This window comes from Mus musculus, chromosome 17 (assembly GCF_000001635.26).
Source record: "Mus musculus strain C57BL/6J chromosome 17, GRCm38.p6 C57BL/6J".
Taxonomy (NCBI): Eukaryota; Metazoa; Chordata; class Mammalia; order Rodentia; family Muridae; genus Mus; species Mus musculus.
The window spans coordinates 5,900,263-5,926,469 of NC_000083.6; the positions used below are offsets into that span (position 1 = coordinate 5,900,263).

The window sequence follows — 26,207 nt, forward strand, 5'->3', positions numbered from 1 at the left end:
CACTTGTTTCTCTTACAGAGGACCGGGCGGGCTTCATTTTCCAGTACTCACACAGCAGCTAAGATTTTTCTAACTCAGTCCCAAGGGATACAGTGCCCTTTGGCTGGGCTGTGTGGGCACTGCGTGCACATGGCACACAGAAACCCAGAAGTATAATTTAAATAAGAAAAGATGGATGGCCTTCTTGAGGAACAGTACCCAAGGTTGTCCCCCAGTTCCCATGTACTTAACCCACCAGCCATACACAAATGAGCATACGCTTACGTAACACAAACCGCACCCCACCCCGCCCGAGAAGGATGTTTGTGTCGATGCTGGAACTAAGAAGGTCCAGGTCTGCTCTGTTCTGATTGTCTCCAGCTTTTCTCTTTTGCTGTGTGACAGAACCTGATGGCTGAGGGTGCTCACTGCCCTTCCCCCACGTCTGTCTCCATGTTAGGCACCTGGTCTTTAGAAATGGTATCCTTTTCTCCCTAATGTCTTTGAATTAAAACAGTTTTCATTCATTAGTTTGTTTCTTATTTGTAAATTTGGAAGATTAGTTTAGAAGTTACTCGGAGCAGAAAAAACAGTGCTTTTATATTTCTTCCATATTTAATGCCAGGTGTGATAGTGCACACCTTTAATCCCAGAACTTGAAAGGCAGGGCCAAGTGGATCTCTTGTTAGTTCAGGCCATTCTGGTCTACAAAAGTGAGTTTCAGGACAGCCGGAACCACACACACACACACACACACACACACACACACACACACACACAAATTTAAGTTTGTACAGCATGATATTTTGATTTACATAAGACAGTGATTATTACAACTTGAAATTGACTTGAAAAAGCCCTCACCTCATACATAGTGTGTGTGTGTGTATACATATGTACATATATATGCTTTTTGAGAGCATCTAAAAATCTCTTGGCAAACTTCCAGTATATAATACTAACACTAACAATTACACCAAGCTGTGCATAAGAGCTCATGACTTGTTCCTGAAAGCTGCACTGTTTACCTTCCCATCCACATCCCTGCATCCCCTCCCCATCCCATCCACATCCCTGCATCCCCTCCCCATCCCATCCACGTTCCTGCATCCCCTCCCCATCCCATCCACATCTCTGCATCCCCCCACACCCCCATCTTCATCCCTGCTGTGTCTCAGGCCATGGTTACCCATAGAGAATGAAACTTCAGGAAGGAAACTCTGAGTAAGGAGGCCCGTGGTTTTGTTTTGTTTTTTTTTTTCCCCTCTATTGAATAGTTGGGGGTGGGTTGTTCTTTTGGAGATTTTATCTACTTTTGGCTTATGGATGAGTGTTTTGCCTACATGCGCGTCTGTATACTGTGAGTGTGCAGTGCTCTCAGAGGACAGGAGAGGGCATTGGATCCTCTAGAGCCGGAGTTACATACCACTGCTAGCTGCTATTTGCATGCTGGGAGTAGCCAGTGCTCTGACTGCTAAACCATCTCTCTATCCCCTCACTATTGATCGATATGAGTTCCCTGTATATTTGGAAATGCTCTCCCTTTATCACATGGGTATTCTTGTCTATCCATAGTGCCTGATTACCAGTCAATTGCTGCTTCCTGTGCTGTGCTCTGCCTGTTGGTTGATGCTGTGGCCCTGTTATCTTTGCTTCAGTTCCCTGACTCTGGTGTGACACCTAAGCATAGTGCTGAGGACATGTCAGGGGATTTTTCTCCCCATCATCCTCTGGGAGTTGTATGGTTTGAGATCTTAATGTTTAAGTAACTGATTTTCTGTTGACTTTTATCCATGATGTAAGGTAAGGAGTGGATATAGTTTTCCCAGTGCCACTGATTGAAGGAAGGTACAGTCTGTTGTGTCACCTAAGGCACTTGTCAAGGTTTTGCTACCCTGACTGCTTTATCTAACCTGTTTCCAATGTGTCATTTGCATTCAAAGAACAGGGCAGGATTCATAGGTCAAGCCTTAATGCCGACTGCAAAGCCTGTGCTCTAAAGACCCCCGTGGCAGTCTACGCTGTGCTCTGCTCCCATCTTACAAGCTGGCCAGCTGGAGCAGTCATCACTCAGAGTTAAGCTTCTCACATGCGTGGTTGTTCTCGTTCTCCCTCCCTATAGCAACTGGTGATGATGACGAATGGGATGAAGACTGGGACGACCCCAAGTCCTCCTCACCTTACTTCAAGGATTCAGAACCAGCTGAAGCAGGGGGCATCCAGCGGGGAAACAGTCGTGCGGGTGCCTCCTCCATGAAGCTGCCCCTTAACAAGTAAGTGTGCAGGGGAGCTGAGGATGCAGGGACCTGTGCGTGCGTGCGTGCGTGTGTGTGTGTGTGTGTGTGTGTGTGTGTGTGTGTGTGAGCCCGTGCGCGTGCATGCATGCATGTGTATGAGCGTGCGTGCGTGCAATGTAAGAAAAGTTTGACTTTTTTTCTGTTCAGTAATCTACTGAGTTTGGAGTCCTGTGTGGCCTTCAATCTTAGATAGAAGCCAATTTCATCAGTTTCGCAGGGTTAATAAGTGAAATGTTTATTTAGTTAAAAAGTCTTCAAACCGGGCACAGCAGCACACAGCGGCACACAGCTGCACACAGCAGCACACAGCTGCACACAGCTGCACACAGCAGCACACAGCTGCACACAGCAGCACACAGCAGCACACAGCTGCACACAGCTGCACACAGCAGCACACAGCAGCACACAGCTGCACACAGCTGCACACAGCAGCACACAGCTGCACACAGCAGCACACAGCAGCACACAGCAGCACACAGCTGCACACAGCAGCACACAGCGGCACACAGCTGCACACAGCGGCACACAGCTGCACAGCTGCAATGCCAACACTCGGCAGGTACAACATGAGAAGCTGGTTCAAGATAATCCTCAGCTGTGTGGAGCAAGTGTGGGGCCAGCTCAGGCCCCCCAAAAACCCTGCAAAATACTTCGTATTGCTTTACTTATAAATACCATGATATATTAATATTTCATCAATAAAAATAACTATTATTAAGAAATATTTTTAGCTATAGAAAGCTAAAAAATAATGTTAGTAACAGCTCTCTCAATGTCTAACAATTTATTAACAATGCCACTTCCCAATGTGCCAGGCATTGTGCAGAGAGGTTCATGGGCACCTTAGATCCCCGGGTAGAATGTGGCATTCCTGTTAAGCTGGAGCCTAGGGTGGGCACAGTGCTCACATTAGCACTGATGGTAGCTGGGCCAGTTGGGGTCCAGACTCTGAGGACCCAGACTCTGCCAAGTGAGTCTCTACTGTTTGGTTCAGAGTTCTCTCAGCTGAAGAAACGCACTATTGTGGGACTTGGAGACTCACTGCGTGTGGATTTGGACAGTCCGCTGAGGGATCTGGGGGCTGGGGAAAGGGCATAAGGAGTGATGTTAGTAGTTCTCCCAGCAGTCATACTAAAGAAGCGGATCCGAAACTCTCAGTACTTTGTCCCTGTCCCTAGGTCTACAATTCACAGTGGACTCAAAGAATTTGTGTCTGACTTGTTTTTCCAGAAAGCCTAGTGTTTAGCACGTGTCTAGAGATTAGGATCAGGTCTGGTCTAGTGTCATGGGCCTGCAAGGTCTCCAGTCTATTTACATAACACGGGGCTAAAAGAGCTCTCAGACCACACACTCTCCTGCTGCCCCAGTCTTCCATTACAGCTTCTGTGCTCAGTTGTGTTCATAATAACTTTAGCCATGGCATCCAGGGCTCATCAGGCTTCTTAGGAAGATTGGCTGTGATGGGCATTGCTCTCGGCTGTTCTTCCAGCCCTCTTACCTGTAGGTCCTCTTGGTCCTCTGTAGGTACTCTTGGTCCTCTGAAAAGTAGAGACAGCAAAACAAAGGAGCCAGCTCAGGAGCCCCAAGCCCCTCCCTCTGCTCCATACTTGCTCCTCCGGTTTCAACCTGTTTCAACCCAGGTCTCTCATCTCTGAAGCAAAAAGGTTGTCTTTAGTTAAGAGATTCTTTGTGCTCTAAATCTCATTCCAGGTTGAAAGCAGAAAATTAGTGTAGGCTCATCTGAACCTGTATCTCCAAGACTTCTGTCTCTTTCGGGGGAGGGGGCTGGGGGAGGGAAGACATTAAAGCCTTATGTAGTATCTTGAAGTAGTCAACAGTTCATTTTATGTATTAGCTATAACCATAAGTCTTATGCCAGAAAGGGAATTTGGAAATTTAAATATACTGGAGCATTGTGAGACCATATCTTGACAATGCTCAAACGTTAATATATTACTGTTTACGTAATAATAATTACCGTTCATAGATGTGAAGGTATTAGCAAGTGGCCATTGTTCCAAGTAGCTAACTCAAATTGCCATGCTGTGTCTTGGGAGATGGAGGACTATCCTCAAAGTGGGCCCTTCACTGTGAGTGGTGCTAGCATGCTCAGGTGTGGCTAAGCAGGTGGAGGACCTGTGCGCCACACCTGCTGCAGCCGTGTCCCTCTGCCCGTCCTCAAGCTCCACTGAGCGGCCAACTGGCCACCGGGCCATCTGATTACATTGGCTTCACCTTAGCTTCCATCTGAAAGACAGAACAGGGTTAAAACTGGTGTGGTAAGGTCACATGGTGAGAATTAAATTTTAATGAAGACGAACAGAGACTCACAGACTTTCTTCATGAACAGATTTCCTGGATTTGCAAAACCTGGCATGGAGCAGTACTTGTTGGCCAAGCAGCTAGCAAAACCCAAAGAGAAAATCGCCATCATCGTAAGTCTGCTTGTTTTTGCCTCTTTGTCTTCTCGCTAATTAAAGTGTTTTCTGTAATACCTACGCTAGGAACATTAGTCCTTTTGGAAGTATTTTTGAGCATACGTATCCTGTCCTGCATAGTTGGTGATGTGTTCTTAGGAGCACTACGGATAATCAGCATAAATCAGTGATTGTTAGTGTTTTCCATTTTCCGTTTTTATCTTCTAGCTATTAATGTTGAACCGTCACTCATACATTTCAGTATGTTTTCTTTTCCAAAATGTCAGGACTCTAAGACTTACAGCACATTCATGTTCTGTTTCCATGCCAGCCTTATTTATTCCGCCAGTAGGCTCAGCTCAGATATTTAGACCACTACCCTGATGACAGTAGAAGCACACAGTTAGAATAAGGGGCTTTTCCAGCATGCTGGAGATAGGATTTCTCCAGTAAACCAGCTGGCAGCTCAAGATAAGATGCTAGCTAGCAGGTAAAGCCAGAGTTGATGGCACCATTAACAGTGCAATCTGTAGTAGTGAGATGATTGCTATATAATATGGCAAAGGCGCTTTGGTTTCATCCCGTACTTCGGTTGTTAGTATGTTTTTTATCTAGGCAATTCCTAGTGAATTCCCAAGTGAAATTCTAGGGGGCAAAGAGCTGAAACTACAGTGTAACCCTGTTGACTTAGCTGTAGCTGAGGAAAGCCTTGGATGTCATCACCATGGTTGCAGATGAGCAGGAGGAACCACCAGCCTTCTGCTGTCACCTCTGGTTTTAGGAGATAACTGATAAAATACCAGGAATGATAATGGATCCTTTAATTACTTTCTCTCATATGTAAAAAGCTTCAAACTCTAGGAACCTCCAGATAGAAGTGTAACGTCATCCAAAGCCCTGTGCCATCTGTCCCTCCAAAGCGTATCTGTGGTGATTGTCTTCTGAGTAGTTAAAGAAGAGTTGAATCTTTATACCAGGCTGGGAAACAACAAACCACACACATCACGGGTCTTCTCACTGCACTTAAAGCTCTGTGGGACTAAGAGCCGGAGGGAGGCCCACGCCTCACACTTTGTGTCTTATTTGTCACAGGTGTGACTATGATAGAGCAGAACAGGAAGGCTAGCCTGTGCGCTGCCCATGAGTGTCAGGAGTGGTAACCCATGAATCTGTGGGCAGGTGTGGGCAGGCCACTGGTGTAGCCTCTCACATAGCAAAAGAAGGAGGAAAGCCATTGAGTCTTCAGGAGGTGGGGAAAAAGAGAGAGAGACCTAGTTTGTGCGTCGGCTGACAACTACTATTACTCACTGATGACATAAGGTCTGTTAAGTTTGGGGACCCAAGCAGTTGCCCTTTGTCCTCTTCACAGAGCAGTGCTGTACTGAAGGCTTAGCAGAGCCTCCTGGACATAGCCACTGCGGCAGCTTAATCGTGTATTCTTGGAGACCTCTTTAGTGCCATGTTACTGGTCTGCAGTCCTCCGCCAGCTCCTGACATAGGGATCTCACCGTGGGTTTTCCTTCTCCGCCCTGCACAGAATGAGGGGTGGATATTCTTCCTGCCCCCAGCGTGTACTGGCCTTGTTTGCTGAGGCGTCCTCAGCTTGCACAGGGCTCTCCTCAGCCCCGTCTGCTCCTCTTCTGCACGTCCTCATCGCTGCTCACCTGGCTTTCCCTTACTGCAAGACTAAAACCTGTGTTAGAGCTGGCCATGGTGGCCCTGGCCTGCAGCCGTGGTTCTCAGGAGGCAGAGGCTCAAGGATGCCTGCACATTTGAAGCCTGTGTAGTGGCCGAGTGAGCTCTGGGCTAGCGAGGCCTGCATAGTCCACTGTCAGAGATGATGAGAGCAGCAGACCCTGCCTTGTGAACGTGGCTGTCTTTGCTAGAAACACTGGAGACAACGTGTTAGTTCTGCACCTTATTCCCAAATTACAAAGTCCATTTTGTAAGACAATGTGTTCTTAAAGCAATAAGGACTTGTGCTATTTATTTTGTTGGATTAGTTTTTGAGGTATTTTTGCTTTTACTTTTGAGACAGGGTCTCAGTGTAGCTGACATAGCGCCTTGGACCCCTCACCTTCCTGTCTTCACTTTCCGTGTTCTAGGATTACAGGCATGAGCCACCCTCTCCTGGTCTGTTCTTTGTAAGACCCTGCCTTTAATCTGGAGCTTGCAGATTGGTAACCCTTTCTATCCATTTGGGAATTGATGGACCAGAACCAACTCAAGACTATGCAGGGAGAGTTGCTGTGAGCCCGAGTGTTAGCCTGGGGATCCATGGACATCCATAGCCACCTCTCTAGCCTTGGTTGCAATTTGAAACAAGATGGACCAGATTTGGGATAGCAGAGATAGTCAGAGGTCAAGACTGACATGCCAGTTCTCTATACCCTGTGTGGAGCTCAGACAATATCATCTCCTTCCTTACCCACCTCAGGCAAAACCCTGGGAATAGTACAAGTGTGAGAAACCTCTCCAGACCTTTTGAGCCTGTACTTCTGTCATGGTGGACAAAGGGCCCCTGAGGGTAGGGAGAGACAGGCAAGCATTGCCTAGGAGTTCTGGGGTCCTGGCAGACACTGCTTGAAGACAACATGTGAACTGGTCACTGTGTTTCTACGCTAGCACAGGAGTCCCCGGGGAGAGTAGCCTGGACCTTGCTCCCCTGCTTTTTTAATTTTGTTTTATCTGTTGTTGTTTTGTTTTGTTTGTGACAGGGCTACTGTGTAGCCCTCTAACTCAAAGATTTCGGTTCCGCATCCTCCCAAGTGCTGAGATTACAGGTGTGTACCACCACACCCAACACACACCACGGCTGATGATGGCTTTCAGGCTGTGGCCAGTCTCACACTGCTCCAAGTATCATCCATAGACCAGTTACTTATCTGAAAACTGTTTCACCAGTTAGCCCTGTCCTAAGTTACAAACCAGAGGAGTGTGTTACAAAACCTGAGTGTATGACATCACTGACAAGTCTTGATATGTAAATTTTTATTTTTTTTTCTCTCTCTCTCTCTCTCACACACACAGTCATTGTTGAAAGTTTCTTTAAAAAATACTTAAAATTGTGGTCTCCAGGGAGATCTTCTGTACTCCAGCTTTCTGAATGTGAGCCAGCCTCTCTTCATCATGAGATACGATGCCTACATGAAGGGATGGGTTCATCTGAACAACTGTGGGTTTTTAGATGTGATGTTGTCTAGAACTACAGACCACAACTTCCTTCTCCAATAGGAGTGAGAATGGGATGGGCGCTGTAAGTGGGTGCCAGTTCTCCAGCAGGAGGGAACGTGTCCTCCATAGGTCTGCCAGTTCCCAACGGAATTTCTCTCCCCTGTTGCGCCTGTGTTACTGTTTTTCCAAGTTGCAGAACTAACTTGTCCTGCCTCATTGCTTAGGTTGGAGATTATGGCCCTATGTGGGTTTATCCTACCTCTACGTTTGACTGTGTGGTAGCTGATCCCCGGAAAGGTTCCAAAATGTACGGTCTGAAGAGCTACATTGAGTATCAGCTAACACCCACTGTGAGTATCTGCTCTCAGAACGAAGCTGGCTGCTGCTGGCCCTTTCTCCCATCTCAGACCTTGGCATTGCTGATGCCCCTGTCTCTTTCCCTTATTTTGTAGAACACTAACCGATCTGTAAACCACAGATATAAGCACTTTGATTGGTTATATGAGCGTCTCCTGGTTAAGTTTGGGTCTGCCATTCCGATCCCTTCTCTTCCAGACAAGCAGGTCACAGGTGAGTTGGAGCAGTACCGATCAGTATGACTGTAGAGAGCTAGAGGCAGGTCATTTTGCTGATGGGCGAGTGTGAGTGGTGACGACTGACGCTGTGAAGAGACTGGGCCTGAGTGTGGAAATTACCTGAACATCTAATAGAAACTTGTGGCAAACTTTACTCTCAGAGAACTGTGTCTACACCTTGAATTATAGAAAAGTCATTGTTTTTATTTCCTTCCACCAAAAAAAGTACATTTTTTTTAAGTGTGAGATGGTACCTTAGAAAATCAGAAGTTATCTGAACAACTTAAAACAAAAACAAGAGCTTCAGACCCCAACATGACTCAGGCTCTGCCGCCCCGCACTGGGGTGTGTGTGTGTGTGTGTGTGTGTGTGTGTGGAGCACATGGAGCAGCCAGCACCGCTGCTCATTTCTGAGGGAGAGCCAAGCTTCCCCCTCGTTCTTTACCCCTCATCAGTGTCCCAGCCTTTCTTGTTTATTTAAAAGGCTCCCATTTCTTCTCTTCATCCTGCCACCAAAATCTTCTGGTAAGTAAAGTCTGGAGTGGATCAGTGTGCACTGCTCTGGCAGAGGACCCAACTTGAGCTTCTAGCACTTGTGATGAACACTTTGCAATTTCCTGCAACATCCCCTCCCCCAGCACCTGCATTCATGTGCACCCGGCTACACACTGACGCACACACACACACACACACACACCATTGAAAAAGACAAAACTATTTCTTACAAATGAACAACCTGCTGCTAAGCAATCCTGACCTCCTAAACTTCTGGTCAGGGTTTGCCTCTGCTCTCAGAAACTTGGCATGGCGGAGCTGAGTGTCCTCCGCTGTGGGAGCAGGGATAAAGGCCTGAGACCTCAGTGAGTGGGACTGAGAGCGTGGGCTTTATGGAAGAGCCTGCGCTTCCCAAAGACGACGAGTTTGAGTAGTAGGTAGAAAGTGTTCAGATGGCGAAACCGGTCTGTACAGAGGGCAGTGGACTGAGTGGGAGAGTCAGGCTTAACTGGCCAGACCTAGAAAGGCCTGGGGGAGAGGCCAGAGGGCCTTGGAGGGAGAAGAAAGGCTCTTCCCAAAGGCTGGGAGAGGCAGAAGAAGGCTTAACCTTCAGCAAGAGATGAGGGACTTAGGGAGGGACCACAAATCATCTTAGCCAGGCAGATGGCGGTGCCTGGATGAGCCATCAGTGTCCTAGCACACCCTGTCTCCGGGGGCCAGCACTCTGTGTCCCTGTGTGCTCTGGGACCTTTCCCGGGTACTTTCCTCGCTGTTCTTACAGGCAGGCACTTTCTTTCTTTTTTTTTTTTAATTTATTTTTTATTAGATATTTTCTTCATATACATTTCAAATGCTATCCTGAAAGTTCCCTATACCCTCCCTCTGCCCTGCTCCCCTACCCACCCACTCCCACTTCTTGGCCCCTGTACTGGGGCATATAAGGTTTGCAATACCAAGGGGCCTCTCTTCCCAGTGATGGCCGACCAGGCCATCTTCAGCAGGCACTTTGATCCTGACAGCACAGATCCTCAGAGCATCGGACAGGCTCTGCCTGTCCTGCTAAGCAGGGATCTGTGTAGGGTCCTGAAGGTTCCTACGCCTGTGTTATGAGATAGGAGCTAGGTAGGAGCTAACCTAGCTAGAATTAGGATCTTCAAGATAGATAAGCCATTCTCCTGAAAACTGTACGTTTTACTTTGTTTTCTGTTTACTTTCCTCTGGAAGTGCTTTGTTTGCTTGTGGAGATGAAAATTTTAAGTTGTTGTTTTTATTTTAAAGATGTATTTATTTATTCATTTATTTATTTATTTATTTCATGTATGTGAGGAGTACACTGCAGCTGTCTTCAGACACCCCAGAAGAGGGCATCAGATCCCATTACAGATGGTTGTGAGCCACCATGTGGTTGCTGGGAATTGAACTCAGGACCTCTAGAAGAGCAGTTAGTGCTCTTAACCGCTGAGCCATCTCCAGCCCCTGAAAATTTTAGTTTTTATTTTTTTCATTTTATTTTATTTTGTTTTTTCGGGACAGGGTTTCTCTGTATAGCCCTGGCTGTCCTGGAGCTCACTTTGTAGACCAGGCTGGCCTTGAACTCAGAAATCCGCCTACCTCTGCCTCCCGAGTGCTGGAGTGGGATGGAAAGGACTGCTCTGCTACTACTAGGTAGATAGATTCCTCCCAAGGGTCCTCTGATGCTGCAGTGTCTCATTGTACATCATTCCAGCAGTCCTATGGATGACACTGCAATATTTCATAGCACATCCATCCCAGGGGTCACTTTGTAGACCAGGCTGGCCTTGAACTCAGAAATCCGCCTACCTCTGCCTCCCGAGTGCTGGGATTAAAGGAGTGCGCCACCATGCCCGGCTGAAAATTTTAGTTTTTAAAGACGATGTTTTGGTTTAGTCTTACTTTTTTTTTTTTTTTAAGAAATGTCAAAAACTTGAAATTGTCACAGTGGGATGGAAAGGACTGCTCTGCTACTACTAGGTAGATAGATTCCTCCCAAGGGTCCTCTGATGCTGCAGTGTCTCATTGTACATCATTCCAGCAGTCCTATGGATGACACTGCAATATTTCATAGCACATCCATCCCAGGGGTCCCGTGGGTGCTGCTGCTATGTTTCTATAGGGCTGGTGCAAGGGACTGGAGAGCGCAGGGTGCTGGAGGCCATAGCTCCTGTAGCCAGGATCCTCAGTGTCAGCGCACCTACAGACCTCTCTACAGAGCTCTCTACAGAGCTCTCTCTCTACAGCTGGCTTAGGTCACACTCCTTCCTTCTAGCCGTCCTGTTTGCTTTATTTTTTTGAGCTCGACATTTGTTTCCAGTTCTTCCTTCATGTTTTTATATTTCAGTCTGTGTCCTTGAATTTTATACTCACTTTTATGCACTAGATTGAAATAACGTGTGCTTCGTTGTCTTTAAATGAAGGCCGAGGTTTCAGCCCAGGAGTCCAGTGTTGATTTAGAACTGGCTGCAGTGTTTCCAGAGTTCACAGTCCCTCCACACTAAGCGGTTTTAAAAGGCGGCTGGGGAGGCTCAGGCATGCAGCCAGGAGGGCACAGCACAGCAAACAGCAGCCTCAGTCTGAAGAAAGTGGGGCTTTGACCACTCTTTGGAGGCGTGCCGGCCGGGACACCGAGAGGCACAGGACTGCGTTGTGCCCCCTTGCTTCCTGCCTGTGGCAGCCACAGCATCAGCTCTGTGCGCAGACTACCTCACTGCATCCCAGACAAAAGCAAGAGGAAGTGTGGGAGACAGTGTCACCATGCTGGTCCTCGGAGTTCATAGATGGCATTCCGTTTGTACATTTTGTTCTTTGTGAGACAGTGCGGGTGAAAGCTTAGGTAAGGTTTGGGGAAAATGGATAAACGTAAGTCCCTTCCACCCTATTGCTTACAAGTCTCTGGAACCTGGTTTAAAAACCTAGTAAGCATAAAATACCACGCAAAGTCATAGCTAAGCCGATTGGAGCTGAAGGGCTTTCACAAGGAGGATTGCTAAGTACAAATGGTTCCATTTCACTCACTCACTAATAAACTCGGGCACTGACTTTTTTTTTTTCTCCAGTCCAGTTCAGTGTGTCCCAGGTACATATGTCTGCCAGGTCCCTTCTGCGGTGATGAAGTCTGAGACCGGGTTCCACATCATTTAGCATATGGAGTCCTTGCTTTTATATAGAGGCTTTGCGTGGGACCCATGTGTTCACTGCCATTTCAGTCGCACACTGTTGGTAGATGGGTCTGTCTTACTGGAAGATTAACTCCTGTGGAAAGATTTACTTCTGAAGGAAAGTTGAGGCTGCATTTTCTGAGAATTGACTTTTAAACTGTGTGCAGTAAGAGCATTCTTTGGTGTATGATCCTGCAAATCTTGGTAACTGCTTTTAGGGTCCTGAGACGCTCCTCCTTGCACCACAGGATGGTTCTGTCATCTCTTAAATGTCATGGTGCTCAGTGTTAGATTTTAGCTCCTTCCTCTGATCCTGTCCTTGGCAGCATCTGGTCTTCCTTGCTGTAATTCCCCTTTTCTAGAATGGAAACAGTGTAACTGAGATTCACCCCATTTGCTCTATCAGTAGATTGTCTTTATTGCTGTTTCTAGAGTGTGCGCATACACAGTAATTCTTCATCCTTCCACTCATTGAAAGACATTGGAGCCTCTAATTCTAGGCAATTGCAAGTGAAACTGCTAGCATTACCTGTATAGATATTTTGTTCTTAGTTTTGTTTGGTTTGAGGCAGGGTCACAGGCTGGCCTGGAGCTTGTTACTTAACCAGGCTGACCTCAGGGGTCACTCCTCTTGCTGCAGCCTCCCCCCACCCACCCCCAGTGCTTCAGTTACAGGCACATATGACATGCAGCTGAGCAAACAGATGTTTATATAAACAGCAGCAGAACAAATAGATCATTTGGTTCGCATCGTACTTAGGAGTTTCTCAGACTGGCTATGCAGTTCTGGAGTCACATCAGCGATATATGAAAACCCATGCTTCCACATCTTCACCCACACTTGGCAATACCCATTTTTCATTGACTCTGCCTGACCAGTCCTGTAGGCATGTGGTGGCGCTCTGTCTCTGTTGCCTTTCCTTACGAGGGGTTGTATAGAGACTCTTTTCATACACTTATTCCTACCCATGTGTCTTTTTGGGCAAAGTGTCTGTTCAAAACTGGTTCTTTTTTTAAAATAGAATGTATTAGTCTATTTGTTATTGTTGAATGTGTTCTTTATGTTCTAGAGACAGTTCTCGATAGATGTGTCTTGTGTCATGCTTGCTCAACTATCGCTTACCTCTTTGTTCTCTTAACAGTGTGTAGTAAAAGCCTTTAATTTTAAGAAATCCCGGGTCGTGCTTCGCCTTTCTCTTGTGACAAATACCTGAAAGGAACAGTTTAGTTAATGAAGGAATGGTTGCTTTGGGCTCACGTTCTTAGAGGTTTCTCTGTGCCTGTGCATGGTAGATCAGAAAGTGGAGAGGAGGCAGCAATCCAGGGAATGCTCCGCCTAAAGTCCCACAAGCTGGTGTCTCAGCCTTGAGCTCCGGTGTCTGCAGGAGGCATTCATTTCAGACCTTAGCATCTGTAGGTTGGGGGTTTATGAACTGTGCATCTGAAATCTCTCGGTCTGACTTCAGCTCATGATGCGTCTTCCTAAGTTTGATAGTTGGATTCTGCATGCGTGTCTGATGTGCTTTGCATGGAAGTTGTGTGCTGGGAGCACAGCAGAGGTCACGCTTCACTTGTTTGCCTCAGATGCTCAGAAGGACTCCTTTCCCAAATAAACCGCATCTGCTCTTTGTACAGATTCCCTGGACCATTTATTTGTGTGATTTGTTTCTGGACTTGTTTCCTCTGTGTGTTCAGAGTATGGGTGTTTTGCTGGCATGCATGTCTGTGTACCACATACATGCCTCATGCCCACAGGAGCCAGAAAAGGGCTCTGAATCTCCTGGAACTGGAATTCCAGATGGTTGTGAACCATCATGTGGCTTCAAACCCAGATCCTCTGGAGGAGGAGCCCCTAACCAGTGTACCATCTCTCCAGCCTCCTCTGCCTATATTTTTGAAGGGAAAGTTTCTGGTTATGAGCTCTTTAGCTTGTGGTTTTTCATGCTGCATTGTGAGTGTCTTTCCATTGCCTTCTGGCCTGCATTGCCCATGGGGCCAGTTAGCCATCAGATCTGCTGACTCCCACGGCGAGGTCAGCCTGGCCGCTGTCCACACTGTGTTTCTGTTTCAGTCCCCGTGCCTTAGCTCTGCTGTGTGAGAGTGAGTGTGGCTGCACTTGGTTTACAGAGCTGGGCTCTGCCAGCTTGTGTTTGCTGTTGATTCCTGAGATGAATGTTCTATTCCAGTTCCTGCGCTGTGAACTCTAGAACTTCCAATCTGTAATTCTGCCTCTTTTAGGGTCTCTGATTATTGCTTACTGGTCATGTGGCCTGTTAATTTTTCTAGTAGTTCTTTGAACATACAGAAACTGCCTTGATTTTTGTCCACTAAGCTTGACATCTAGCAACACTTGGTGACTGTTTCTGTTGACTTTTTTTTTTCTCCTTCAATTTAGAGCCTATGTTGTTGGCTAAGCTCTAGGAGGGTTTTATTTATTTTTATTTAATTTTTTGGGGAGTGGGGTAGGGAGTAGTTTTGAGACAGGGTTACTTTGTATAGCCCTGGCTGTCCTGGAACTTGCTCTGTAGACCAAACCAGCCTTGAACTCAGCAATCAGCCTGCCTCTGCCCCCTGAGTGTGGGATTAAAAGTATTTTTGTTTTTAATGAAAACCAGACCTTGCTAAGTACCTGTTTTTGCAGCTCTGGATGCTGCCCCCCTGGGTTGAGGTTTATATGTTGTTTGCATATGGAATTGGCCTGACTTGAACGGCAGAGCTCTACCTAGCTTACCTTTTGGCAATGGAAAGACACTCACAATGCAGCATGAAAAACCACAAGCTAAAGAGCTCAGTTATCTCTGTGTTTGTGTGTTTAAGACTGTCATCGTAAATTTGTTCCTCCACACAGACTGGCAGGAAGCCTGCGATGGATTGGACAAAGCCCATGCTAGTGTGGGCTCTTTGTCCTCTTGATGTCACTATAAGCAGAAGAGGGATTCAGAGCTCAGGTCCCTTTGAGTTGTCCCCAGCCTTCACTTCTCCATGTCCTTCCTTTTTGGTTTCCTTTAGGAGGGTAGTATTTGTTTGTTTCTAGAAGTAAGGTCTTCCTGACCTGCCCAGGTGCAGTGGAAACTTAGGGTTTTCTTTGGGCAGATGATGTTTTGCTGGGGCAGACAAGTGTTTTGCTGAAGTGGACACAGGTAAAGGGATGTTTCGCTAAAGTAAACATGTGAAAGGATACATGATACTAAGAAGGACCCAGTAGACTTTGGACAATGCTAGATGGTATTGGTATGCCTTGCCATTCCTTAATGATCATCATTTGTAGTGACCTCATAAAACAAAACACACACACACACACACACACCTTCTGGTGATGTAGTGGCAGCGACCTGGGCCAATTGGCAGAGTGATGTCAGCTGATACAGACCCACATAGACTTTTGCTAAGGTATGGTAAGGAAGACCCACGGGAGGACACATGATATTTGGAGGGAATATAAATAAAACCCAACAGACAGTGACAGAAGGCTTACATAGCTAGCTTTACAACGAACGCCTCGTTGGTCTCGCACCTTCACTGAGCTTCACTTTGTTGAGAGACACGTGGCAGCAAAAAATAAGTTTTGGGGTTTTTTTTTAAGTCAAAACTAACACCCAGGCTTGCCCCAGACTTCTCGACTCAGGTAATCTCGCTGCCTTAACATACTTTGTAGCCGGTTCTACTTCTCACTTCTTCCCCAGGCTCTTCTCTGTCTTCCTCGCATGTATTCAGACGCATGGCTGGGCAGGGACTTGTGACTTAGACACAGTCTCGTCCCCAGTTCTAAAGAACTTCAGCCTAGCGTGAGCCAGGTTCTGCCATCTAGGCTACGTACAGCCACTGGCTCTCCCTTGTCAGTTCTGAGGTTGACCCTGCCACCAGTGCTAGCGAGCGAGCATGGTCGTCTCTCCCTCTCTGCACATCATGCGAGCCTTTTTCTCCTATGGCGGAGATGCTGCGGCTCATCTCTAGAGCCGATCTCCAGTCTGCTTTGCCTGGCATGGCCTCTGAGGACAAGGGAGGTACAGTAGCAGAGAGGTGGAACAGCCCAGTGCCACAAAGTCTCACAGTTCTTGGTGGAAGTTGAACAATTTTTTGAGCAAAAGACACTGTCAGGGGCTGGAGAAATGGCTCAGCGGTTAAGAACACTGACTGCTCTTCCAGAGGTCCTGAGTTCAATTCCCAGCAACCACATGGTGGCTCACAACCATCTGTAATGGGATCTGATGCCCCCTTCTGGTGTGTGTGAAGGCAGCTGCAGTGCACTCACATACATAAAAGTCTTGATTGATATTGGCTGCCCATGGTTGCCAGGCTCTATGCCTGTGAAACAGGAGCAGCAGTTCGAGCATGGCTGTTAGCTCTAGGCTACGTATGGTCGGGGGTGATTGCCTTTGCCATGTAACCTAAGACAAAGTAGAAGGGTTGGAGAGATGGCTCAGTAGCAAAGAACACTTGCTGATTTTCAGAAAACCTGTGTTCATTCAGTTCCCAGCACTCAGATGGCGGCTCACAATTGCCTATAAACTAGACACCATCTTCTGGCTTTCTTGGGCACCAGGGACACATGTGATATATAGACATATGTGTGCAGGCAAACACTCACACACATACAACAAGGGACACATGTGATATATAGACATATGTGTGCAGGCAAACACACACACATACAAAAATTTTTAAAAATAATAACTAAAAACAGCAACAAAAAAGAGAGAACAAAGTTACAGTCTTCAGGGAATGTGCACACTCGTCCCCCTCATCCTACCCCTGTGTGTGCGTGCCTCTGTGTGCGTGTGTGTGTGCGTGCGTGTCTGTGTGTGCGTGTGCACGTGTGTGTGTTTATGGGATGTCATTTGTTTAATTTCTAGGTACAGTTTGCCTGTGTAACCTAGGCTGGCCACTAACTTTTTCTGACAGCCTCCTGTGTGTTATTTTATAAACGTGCTGTGTGTTACTTTATAGACATGCCAGAGTTACTTTACCAAAGTACTGAGTACTAATGTTAAGTACTTCCAGGCTTCACTATCACATTACAACTAACTAGACATGTGATGTAACCTCCACTTGCCACTCCTTTACTGCCCGGGAACTGGCCTAAGACTGGTTTATAAACTAGAGATCATTTTTCATTTTTCATTTTGAGCTGTTTCTTTGTAGTTAACATTGTTGTTAGTCTTGCCAACAATAATATTTGTTAATGTGTTGAACTGAAACTTCATTCATGTATTTATTATTTTGTGTGTATGTGCCTGAGTGTATATATACGCACTGCACATGCAGGAGAAACACTGGACCCTCTAGAACAGCCCATAGAGGTCAGAAGAGGTTTCAGATCACTGAAGTTATAGGTAGTTGTAAGCTACCATGTACTGGGAACCAGACTGGGGTCATCTGAAAGAGCAGTTAGTGTCCTTAGCCACTGAGCCAGCTCTCCAGCCCTGGAACTTCATTCTTGAAAACTGCAGAGTCAGGGCTAGGGAGACAGCTCAGTGGGTAAGAACAGTTGGTACATGGCACAAGGACCTGAGCTCAGATCTCCAGCTCTTACAGAAGAAGGCAGGCATGCCCCACAGTGCTGTAACCCTAGCACTAACACTGTAGGGTGGAGACAGGAGGAGGGCTGAGGCATATGGCTGCCAACCTAGCTTTATAGCTTTAGGTCAGTAACAGACCTGTCCCAAAGGGATGAGGCACAGAGTGATGGAACAAGATGCTCAGCATGGTGCTACGGCCTCCATCAACCCAGATGTGGGCACGCACGTGTGTGCGCACACACACTTCGCACATGTGCGCGCGCACACACACACATACACACACACACACACACACACACTGTCCATATACCACACACGTGCTATGCTCACACACATACATATATAAAATAGTCTAGCATACTTCTTGTGAGTTTCTGAGCCTTTACAGAAAGCCTTTCTGCCAAGTATCCAGTACTCATAGGAGCTGCAGTATAATGCTCTTCAGAAGGAGCTGTGTGTCATCACTCTTGGTGTTTCTCTTCCAGGTCGCTTTGAAGAGGAATTTATCAAAATGCGGATGGAGCGGCTCCAGGCCTGGATGACCAGGATGTGCCGGCACCCGGTGGTGTCAGAAAGTGAAGTTTTCCAGCAGTTCCTGAATTTCCGAGATGAGAAGGCAAGTGTAGCTTAGTACCGCAGTCATAGGGAAGTGCTGCTTGGTACAGTCACAGGGTATTTATGTCTGAAACAGGCCAAAGCAATGTTGGTTATTTGTCAGTCCACGAGAAGCATGCAGTGCAGTGAGAAGAGCTGCCAACCAGCAGGCTTCTGTATGCTGGAGCAGTCAGCTCAGGGTGGTGGGGCACAGATGAAGGACAAATAGGCTTATATGTGGCATGGTTTCCAGCATGCTCTTTAACATGGACTCGGGGCTCAGGAAGAACACTTGCTGCACAAACATGAGGCCCTGAGTTCAGATGAGCAGTTCACAGCACAGCACACACCTGCAACCCCAGCTTTCTGAGGTGTGGAAACAGATTGTTGGAACATGCTGACTACCGTCCTACCTCCAGGGTCAGTGAGAGGCTGTGTCTCAGAGGAATAAGCTGTAAAGTGGTAGATAGAGCAGGCCACCCAAGGCATCCTCTGCCTTTCCCATGTGTGCTGGCACATGTACACACACACACAAACCACACACACACACACACACACCCCACACCACACCACACCCGGCTGTGGGGAGGGTAAACCCCAAATGTGAGCCTTGAGAGGACAGTGGGATGCATATGTTGTCTGCGTCTCTGGGCTCCCAGTGCCTCAGCACCATGAAGGAAGGTAGGATCCAAGATGATCGTTCATCAGCCGTAGGGAGGTGCCAAGTCCACAGTAAAGGCTGGTCTCTGGCTGCCTGCTGCCTAGCAGGTACTCAGCCAGTGCCCATCGCTTCCCTGCCTCCCGGCTCCTCCTTGTTGGCTTTGGGAGTAGCCCTCTCCTGATGGCTCACACTGTGTTCTTCACTATACCCCTATTCTCCAGAATATTTCCTTTGTAACATTACACAAAATTCATAAAACACTGAAGAGTGAAACCAGAGGCCAGTTGAGAAGTAGCAGCAAGTGCTGCATACAGTATGACCCAGAGAAAACTGTTACCAAGTTATGTTTGCGTTTAATCAACTGGTAGATTTTAAAAGGACCTAAGATGAGTGAAAAATGAAAGGAAAAGAGTAGCCGAAAGGTTGGACAATGGGAGCTGGGGAAACCCAGAGCAGACACCAAGAAGAGTGAACAATGGGAGCTGGGGAGACACAGAGCATACACCAAGAAGAGCAGGTCATGCATGGTGACAAGCCCTTGGAGTCCCAGGGCTGAGGATGCAGAGAAAAGTGGCTCTCGCTGGCCGGCCAGCCTCACCCGACCTGCAAGGTCCACGGGTCTCACGCCCTCTTACTCTATGTGTCCCGTATAGAGTGCACATACTCAGGCCCACACATACACATATAACATGAAAAATTAATATCTTTTCAAAGAAATAAAACAGTTAAGTTTGTCCAAGAGTCTCATAGAGGGTGTTTATAGTCTGTGTTTATGTTAGAAGCCGTTGCAAAAGAGATGTGCCTGAGTCTGTCCACGCCAGGAGACGCGTCTCCTAAGAAGTATCCGTGGCTATGCAGTGATGCTGAGTGTGCTAGGTGTCGGCCTGTGGTGCTGCAACACTGCTATGTCCTCTCTTTCAGGAATGGAAGACTGGAAAGAGGAAGGCTGAGAAAGACGAACTGGTGGGAGTGATGATATTTTCCACCATGGAACCAGAGGCTCCTGACTTGGATTTGATAGAAATGTAAGAGTCACTCCCTGGCATCCTTTCTCCTCAGTCTCCATGCCTCCTGTGGCCAGGACCGCAGCAGCCGTAATTCACATCTTAAGAGAGGAATGTATGGCTGAGTGGGGTTTGCAGTTAGACGGTGTCCACCGGCATCTCGCCTGCCTCAGCAGGTTAGGCTCCATCCTCCCCAAGGTCTGTCCCATTGTAGGCATCATGCTGGTTGTCTTCTGTAAAGTCTGACGAGATAAAGTGGCACAGAGCCACGGCATCCATGGAGTCCCCGACAAAGCTGGAATCTCTTTTGTGCTTGTCCTTGGAATCAAACCCATGGCCTGGAGCTTGCAGACATTGTGTTTGGTCTGTGTTTCTCTGGCATTGCTGATGTGACTGACAGCTGTCTCTGCTCCCAGAGAACAGAAGTGTGACGCTGTGGGGAAGTTCACCAAGGCCATGGATGACGGCGTGAAGGAGCTGCTGACGGTGGGGCAGGAGCACTGGAAGCGCTGCACAGGGCGTAAGTGCTGTGACTCGGCCTTCACGAGTTAAAACCAGAAAAATGAGATAACAGAGGTAGCTCAGGAAACGTCATAAAAAACACCATAGTAGAGTTTAAGGTCTGGTCATTTGAGTAATCTCTGCATACTTAGAGGGTACTTCTTGCTTGGTTGGTTTTGTTTTGCTTTGCTTTAGTATTTGAGAAGGGTCTGTATAGTCCATGCTGGCTTCTAACGCTCTTTGATTGTCTGTCTGGCTTTACCCTTGCAAGTGATAGCATATCACAAGCATGCAGTACCAGACCAGCTCGGGACTGCTTCTTGTCTTTATGTGCCTGTTCTAGGATGTGAGAGGCTTTGGTGAAGCCTGGTGGGGTATTTATTTATTTAATGTATTTATTTTTGTAGGAAATAGCCTATATCCTTGGTACAAAATACAGTAGATGTGTCAGACAGACTAGGCCACTACGCAGAGCTACAAAGAGCCGTGTTAGGTTACCCATGGCTCTGCTCACCTCCCTGGGGTTTCTGTCTTCCTGTCCTTCCTGTGGACTGTCATGCGCCTGAGCTTTTACTCCCCCTGCATTCCCCAAAGTTGTGGGGCTGTGGGTTCCCAGAACAGAATAAGTGAAGTGTGCAGGGACAGTGTCCTCTGTAGAGGAAGGCCAGGGAACCTCCGCACTGTGAGACCCTGGGCTCAGTCTGCAGCATGACAGAAGAAAAGAAATAAGACAATGAAACGCAAATAGATAATTCAACTCTAAAAGCAATGAGTTGCTTTAGCTGCACAGTCACAGTTTATCATAACCTCAGGTCTGTACGGGGAAAACTGTATGTGGTAAATAGCACAGAGCAGGCAGATCAGAGAGGAGGTGATGTGTCGCTGAAGAGACCCTGCGGCTGAGCTCAGCAGTGGCTTCTTTCAGGCCCCGGGTAGGTGCCTCCTGAGGGAGTCTGTGCGGATGCACGGGTGGCCTGAGATGAGGGTCTCTGAAGGCGTCAGAGTGCTCCTCAGATCCAAACCTGGACCCACAGGTGTCACCTACCCCTCACATCCCATAGCTGAGGCTTCATATACCCTCCTCTTGAGCCTCTGTCGCCACACTGAGCCTTAGTTATGCCAAACCTTCCATATGGAGATGGTGTGTCTGGTGACTGTGATAGCCACATGCACGTGAACGGGCTTTGAAAGTGAGGCTCTTGTAAGGGGGCCTCTTCCCCTGTGCGCCATCCAGTGAACCAGTGTGGGGGTGGGTTGTTCAGAATAAAGTGTGCTGCTAGTTGAGCAATCAGTTAAAAATTAAATAGACAGTTAATTAAAGAAATCAGTAGTTAAAAAATCATTTCATCAATATTTCATTACAGAATAGATGCTATTTTCAATCATTTGAATGGTTTTTTTCTGAGTCACTGCCAGAGAATGGTAAATGCACTTCAGACCGCTCCGAGAACTAATCAGTTATCAATTCCTTCCAGCCTTACCCAAGGAGTATCAGAAGATAGGGAAGGCTCTGCAGAGCTTAGCGGCAGTGTTCAGCTCCAGCGGTTATCAAGGTACGGGGCAGTTGTTAATACTTTTCTTGTTAGTAACTGTACAGTGATTGTCCCCCTTGAATCACGTGAGCACGTGTGTGCGTTATGTGGTGCACATGTCAGGGTTAGAGGTATTTCCTCAACTTAGAATTATTTTTAATTTAAATTATTTTTTACAGTCCATATTCTATTCCCCCCAGACCCCAACCCTCCCTCCGATTGCTCCACATCTCACATCTTCTCTCCACCCCACCCCATCTCCACATGGATGCCCCTAACGCCCACCCCACCTGACCTCTAAACTCCCTGGGGCCTCCAGTCTCTTGAGGGTTAGGTGCATCATCTCTGAATGAACACACACCCGGCAGTCCTCTTCAGTTATGAGTTATAGGTTTAGTTCTATACCCCATTTTTTGATTGGGTTGTTTGGTTTTTTGGTCATTAACTTCTTGAGTTCTTTATGTATTTTGGATATTAGAATTTTATGTATAAAGCGCTGGTGGTCTTCTCTTGTGGCTCTCCATAAAGCATACAGTAGGTGCTGGTACACTGTCATAAAGCATACAATAGGTGCTGTGTCACCCTGCTGTGCCTTAGAGCATGTGGGTTTACTCTTCCTGAGCAGAGTGAGGCTCCGAGTGCCTGCTGAGGGCACCAAGAGCAGCCTGTACCATCTCTGCTGTCAGCCAATGAGCAGTTGATATTTATATTGCACAGGACACTGGCATTAAATGTACTCAGTATATTTTATGACTTATTAAGTTTATTAAAACTTGTTTTTAAAGAGCTTCTCAATTCCTCTGGTTGGCATCTGTTTTAAGACAGTGCTCAGTGGCTGTTCAGCTTGGTCTTCTAATTATTTAAATGAGCTTGGTTCCTAAGGCTGCCTTAATTCCACCAGATAAATCTCTGGCTGCATCCACAGCAGTATGGATAGTGACACTAGAACAGTGTAAGAATTGTTGGCATGACCCTGCCAAACCATGAAACATCCCATAGTCTTGGAGATCCTTGCATGGAAATGTCTTTAGTAAGACAGCCAGCCGTGAGAAGGCGTAAGGACGGCACCTACATGGAGGAACACAGTATGTGGCCTGGCACCCTTCACCAAAGTGAGCCAGGTGCCTCCCTCAGATATGCCCATTTGAGGAGTCTCCCCCTGGCCAAGGAAGAAAATTGGACCATTGGTGAAAACAGTAATTGCCACAAAATGAGGTCTAGCACACATATGCACACCAGAATTAATAAGATACTTGGAATGTAATCCCAGGGCCTTGGGGGAGCGTGGGCTCCATCTGCAGTTCTGAAACTGTAACGACAGGCACACGCATTGGCGCTGCTTTCCCTGTTCAGATGTCACTTGGTGGTGGCCAGGGGCTCCGCAAAGCAGGGGTTCCTGATGGAAGAGTTTTAAAGAAGAACAAAGAAGCGATGTCAGAGAAAGGTGCAGTTCTGTCAGAGACGATCGAGGCCGCTTCTGGAAGTGCAAAAACTAGACTCAGCTAGAAACTGACTATGGATCAGGTTAAGCCTCCAGGCCTGGTGGCCCGCGTGAGGGCATGGGAGGGACAGAGGGTGTCACCACAGACATTGAGTGTGTAGTGCATGACTCACACTCCTAACACCCCACAAAAAGACAGGGGTGACAAGAGCCCCAGGTTAAGGAACATGCCATCCTGTCTGTGTGTGCACTACCTTTGCACACTGGCTCTCACAGAGCCTGCCTGAGGTGCTGGAGGCCCACACGCTGCTCTGCTCCTCGTGAGAGCAGAGCCATGACCTTTTCCTAGGTGTGCCGCAGTGTCCTTGTTCTTTAAAGATTGCCTAGAACGTGATGTGTGTCCCAGGAAAAGAGAAACCGGGAGCACGGGGTCTAGATGGAAAAGCTGGTCACTGTCTGAGTTAGAGTTTCTATGGCTGTGATCAAACACTAACCAAAAGCCACTTGGAGCAAAGCATTTGTTTTAGCTTACAATTGAGGAAAGTCAGGGCAGGAACTGTTGCAGAGGCCATAGAGGAACTCTGTTTACTGGCCTGTGCCTCCTAGCTAGCTTAGCCCCCTTTTGTATAGCACTGAGGACCACCAGCCTAGGGGGTGGAGCCACCCACGGTGAGCTGGGCCCTCCTGCGGTGATCATTAGTAAGGAAAATGCACCCGAGGCCAGCCTAGTTTTTGATTTTCTCAGCCGAGGTGTCTTCTTCCAATGACTCTACAGCTTATGTCAAGCTGACATTAAAAGCACAGACACCATCTGCTGTCTGGAAACCAAAGAGTGGGGGATGGGAGTTCTCACCAACGTTGACAGTTTTTAAGTTTTCTACACTAAAACTATCAATAAAGTCTGTAACAAAAACCGTAAGTGTGGGGGAATATGTGTAACACAGTATAGTCTCTTCCAAGACTGCTGTCTGTTTCAGGAGAGACCGACCTTAACGATGCAATCACAGAAGCTGGGAAGACGTATGAGGAGATCGCCAGCCTTGTGGCAGAGCAGGTACTGCTGGGATCACACTCCCCAGCCCACATTGGTTGTTTAAACCCAAACAGCTGTCCCCTTTCTGTTTCTGTGGCTTTCTGTTCATTTTATTTAGTGATAATGTTTTTCTTTTTCAGTTAAGCCAGAGAAGACAAATGTCTCATTAAGAAATCCAAGTGAAGCTTTGTAGCTTACACCTGTAGCTTACACCTGTAGTACTAGAACACCAGAGGCTGGAGGCTAGCCTGGGCTACATGGGGCGTTTTTGTTGTTGTTGTTGTTGTTGTGTTGGGTTTTTTTTTTTGATTTTTCGAGACAGGGTTTCTCTGTAAAGCCCTAGTTGTCCTGGAACTCACTCTGTAGACCAGGCTGGCCTCGAACTCAGAAATCCGACTGCCTCTGCTTCCCAAGTGCTGGGATTAAAGGCGTGCGCCACCACGCCTGGCAGGGCCTGGCAACATGGAGCGTTTTAAGCTGATCTCAGTTACAGAGTAAGGCCCTTTCTCAAGAAGACAAAGAAAAAGAATCTAGGCTGGGCATGGTGGCACACGCCTTTAATCCCAGCACTTGAGAGGAGAGGCAGGCGGATTTCTGAGTTCGAGGCCAGCCTGGTCTACAGAGTGAGTTCCAGGACAGCTAGGGCTACACAGAGAAACCCTGTCTCAAAAAACCAAAAAAAAAAAAAAAAAAAAAAAAAAAAAAAAAAGAATCTAAGTGTGTGTGTGTGTGTGTGTGTGGGGGTCCTGTGGCTCAGTGGTAGTTGGCCTAGATTGCTATTCATATCTGTAAGGCTCAGATTTTGATCCCAACACCGTCCAAAAATGAAGGTAGGGGATGGAACTGAAGTGAGTTGGCCACGGTGCCTCTGACCCACTCTCAGCCAGAGGCTAGAGTGGCGAGGAGCCCTGGCATAGCCCTTGCACTGCTGCCTGCCCTCTCTAGCTTGCTTTCCTCATCTGTGAAGTGCCTTGGATGAGCCTCAGGAATGTAGGCAGTATTTTTTATTGTCTATTAAAATATAGACATTAAACGGTAACATCTTTGCTTGTTATAATTTTATGCCTGTATTTTATTGATTAAAAATGGCCCAGGACACATATGTAGCAGAGGGCTGCCATCTCTGGCCTCAGTGGATGCACCCAATCCCGCAGAGACTTGACTCTCCAGGGTGGGGGCACAGATGGACACGATGGCACATACCCTTAATCCCAGCACCCAGGAGCCAGAGGCACACAGATGTATGTGGGTTCAAGGCCAGCCAGACCCTAAACAGTGAGAGCATTTCAGTAAAGAAGCAGCACTCAGCCCTCTGTCACACAGGAGGATGTGGGCATCATTCCTCATTAGTTTCTTCTCTTTAATTTTCTAAATCCTCCACTAGTAACAGCCAGCCTGTGTCTCGTTATAGCCAAAGAAGGACCTCCACTTCCTGATGGAGTGCAACCATGAGTACAAAGGCTTTCTCGGCTGCTTCCCGGACATCATTGGTGCCCACAAGGTAAGTCACTGTGCTCTCAGGGCCTCCCAGACGCACAGCATCGCCGAGCCGCAGTTGTTTAGATCCTACGTGTATCCACAAGAAATGTGGTGGTGCACGCCTGTAATCCCAGCAGTGAGTTTGAGGCCAGCCTGGTCTACAGATAAGTTCCAAGCCAGACAGGACTACACACTGAGACCCTGTGTCAAAAGGAAGATGAAGGCACAGTATCCTAAGTCCCACCATAAAGTTTTAAAACTAAATTTAAAAGTTAGTTGGTAGATCTTGATGATTTAATGCTGGTTAGCATTTCCTCTCAGGGTCTCTGT

At 47.2% G+C, this 26,207-nt stretch overlaps 1 protein-coding gene across 3 annotated transcripts in view; it reads left to right on the forward strand.

The window, feature by feature from the left end:
- Snx9 (sorting nexin 9) overlaps window positions 1–26,207 on the forward strand; it is a 90,633-nt gene that overhangs the window by 58,939 nt on the left and 5,487 nt on the right. For all 3 annotated transcript variants that reach the window (NM_025664.6, XM_017317612.2, XM_030249990.1), the window contains 10 exons: window positions 2,102–2,252; window positions 4,627–4,711; window positions 8,092–8,217; window positions 8,320–8,437; window positions 18,118–18,248; window positions 19,809–19,912; window positions 20,308–20,411; window positions 21,868–21,945; window positions 24,343–24,419; window positions 25,810–25,899. In NM_025664.6, the coding sequence (NP_079940.2) occupies window positions 2,102–2,252; window positions 4,627–4,711; window positions 8,092–8,217; window positions 8,320–8,437; window positions 18,118–18,248; window positions 19,809–19,912; window positions 20,308–20,411; window positions 21,868–21,945; window positions 24,343–24,419; window positions 25,810–25,899 (1,064 nt within the window). The remainder of the gene's footprint in view (window positions 1–2,101; window positions 2,253–4,626; window positions 4,712–8,091; window positions 8,218–8,319; window positions 8,438–18,117; window positions 18,249–19,808; window positions 19,913–20,307; window positions 20,412–21,867; window positions 21,946–24,342; window positions 24,420–25,809; window positions 25,900–26,207) is intronic.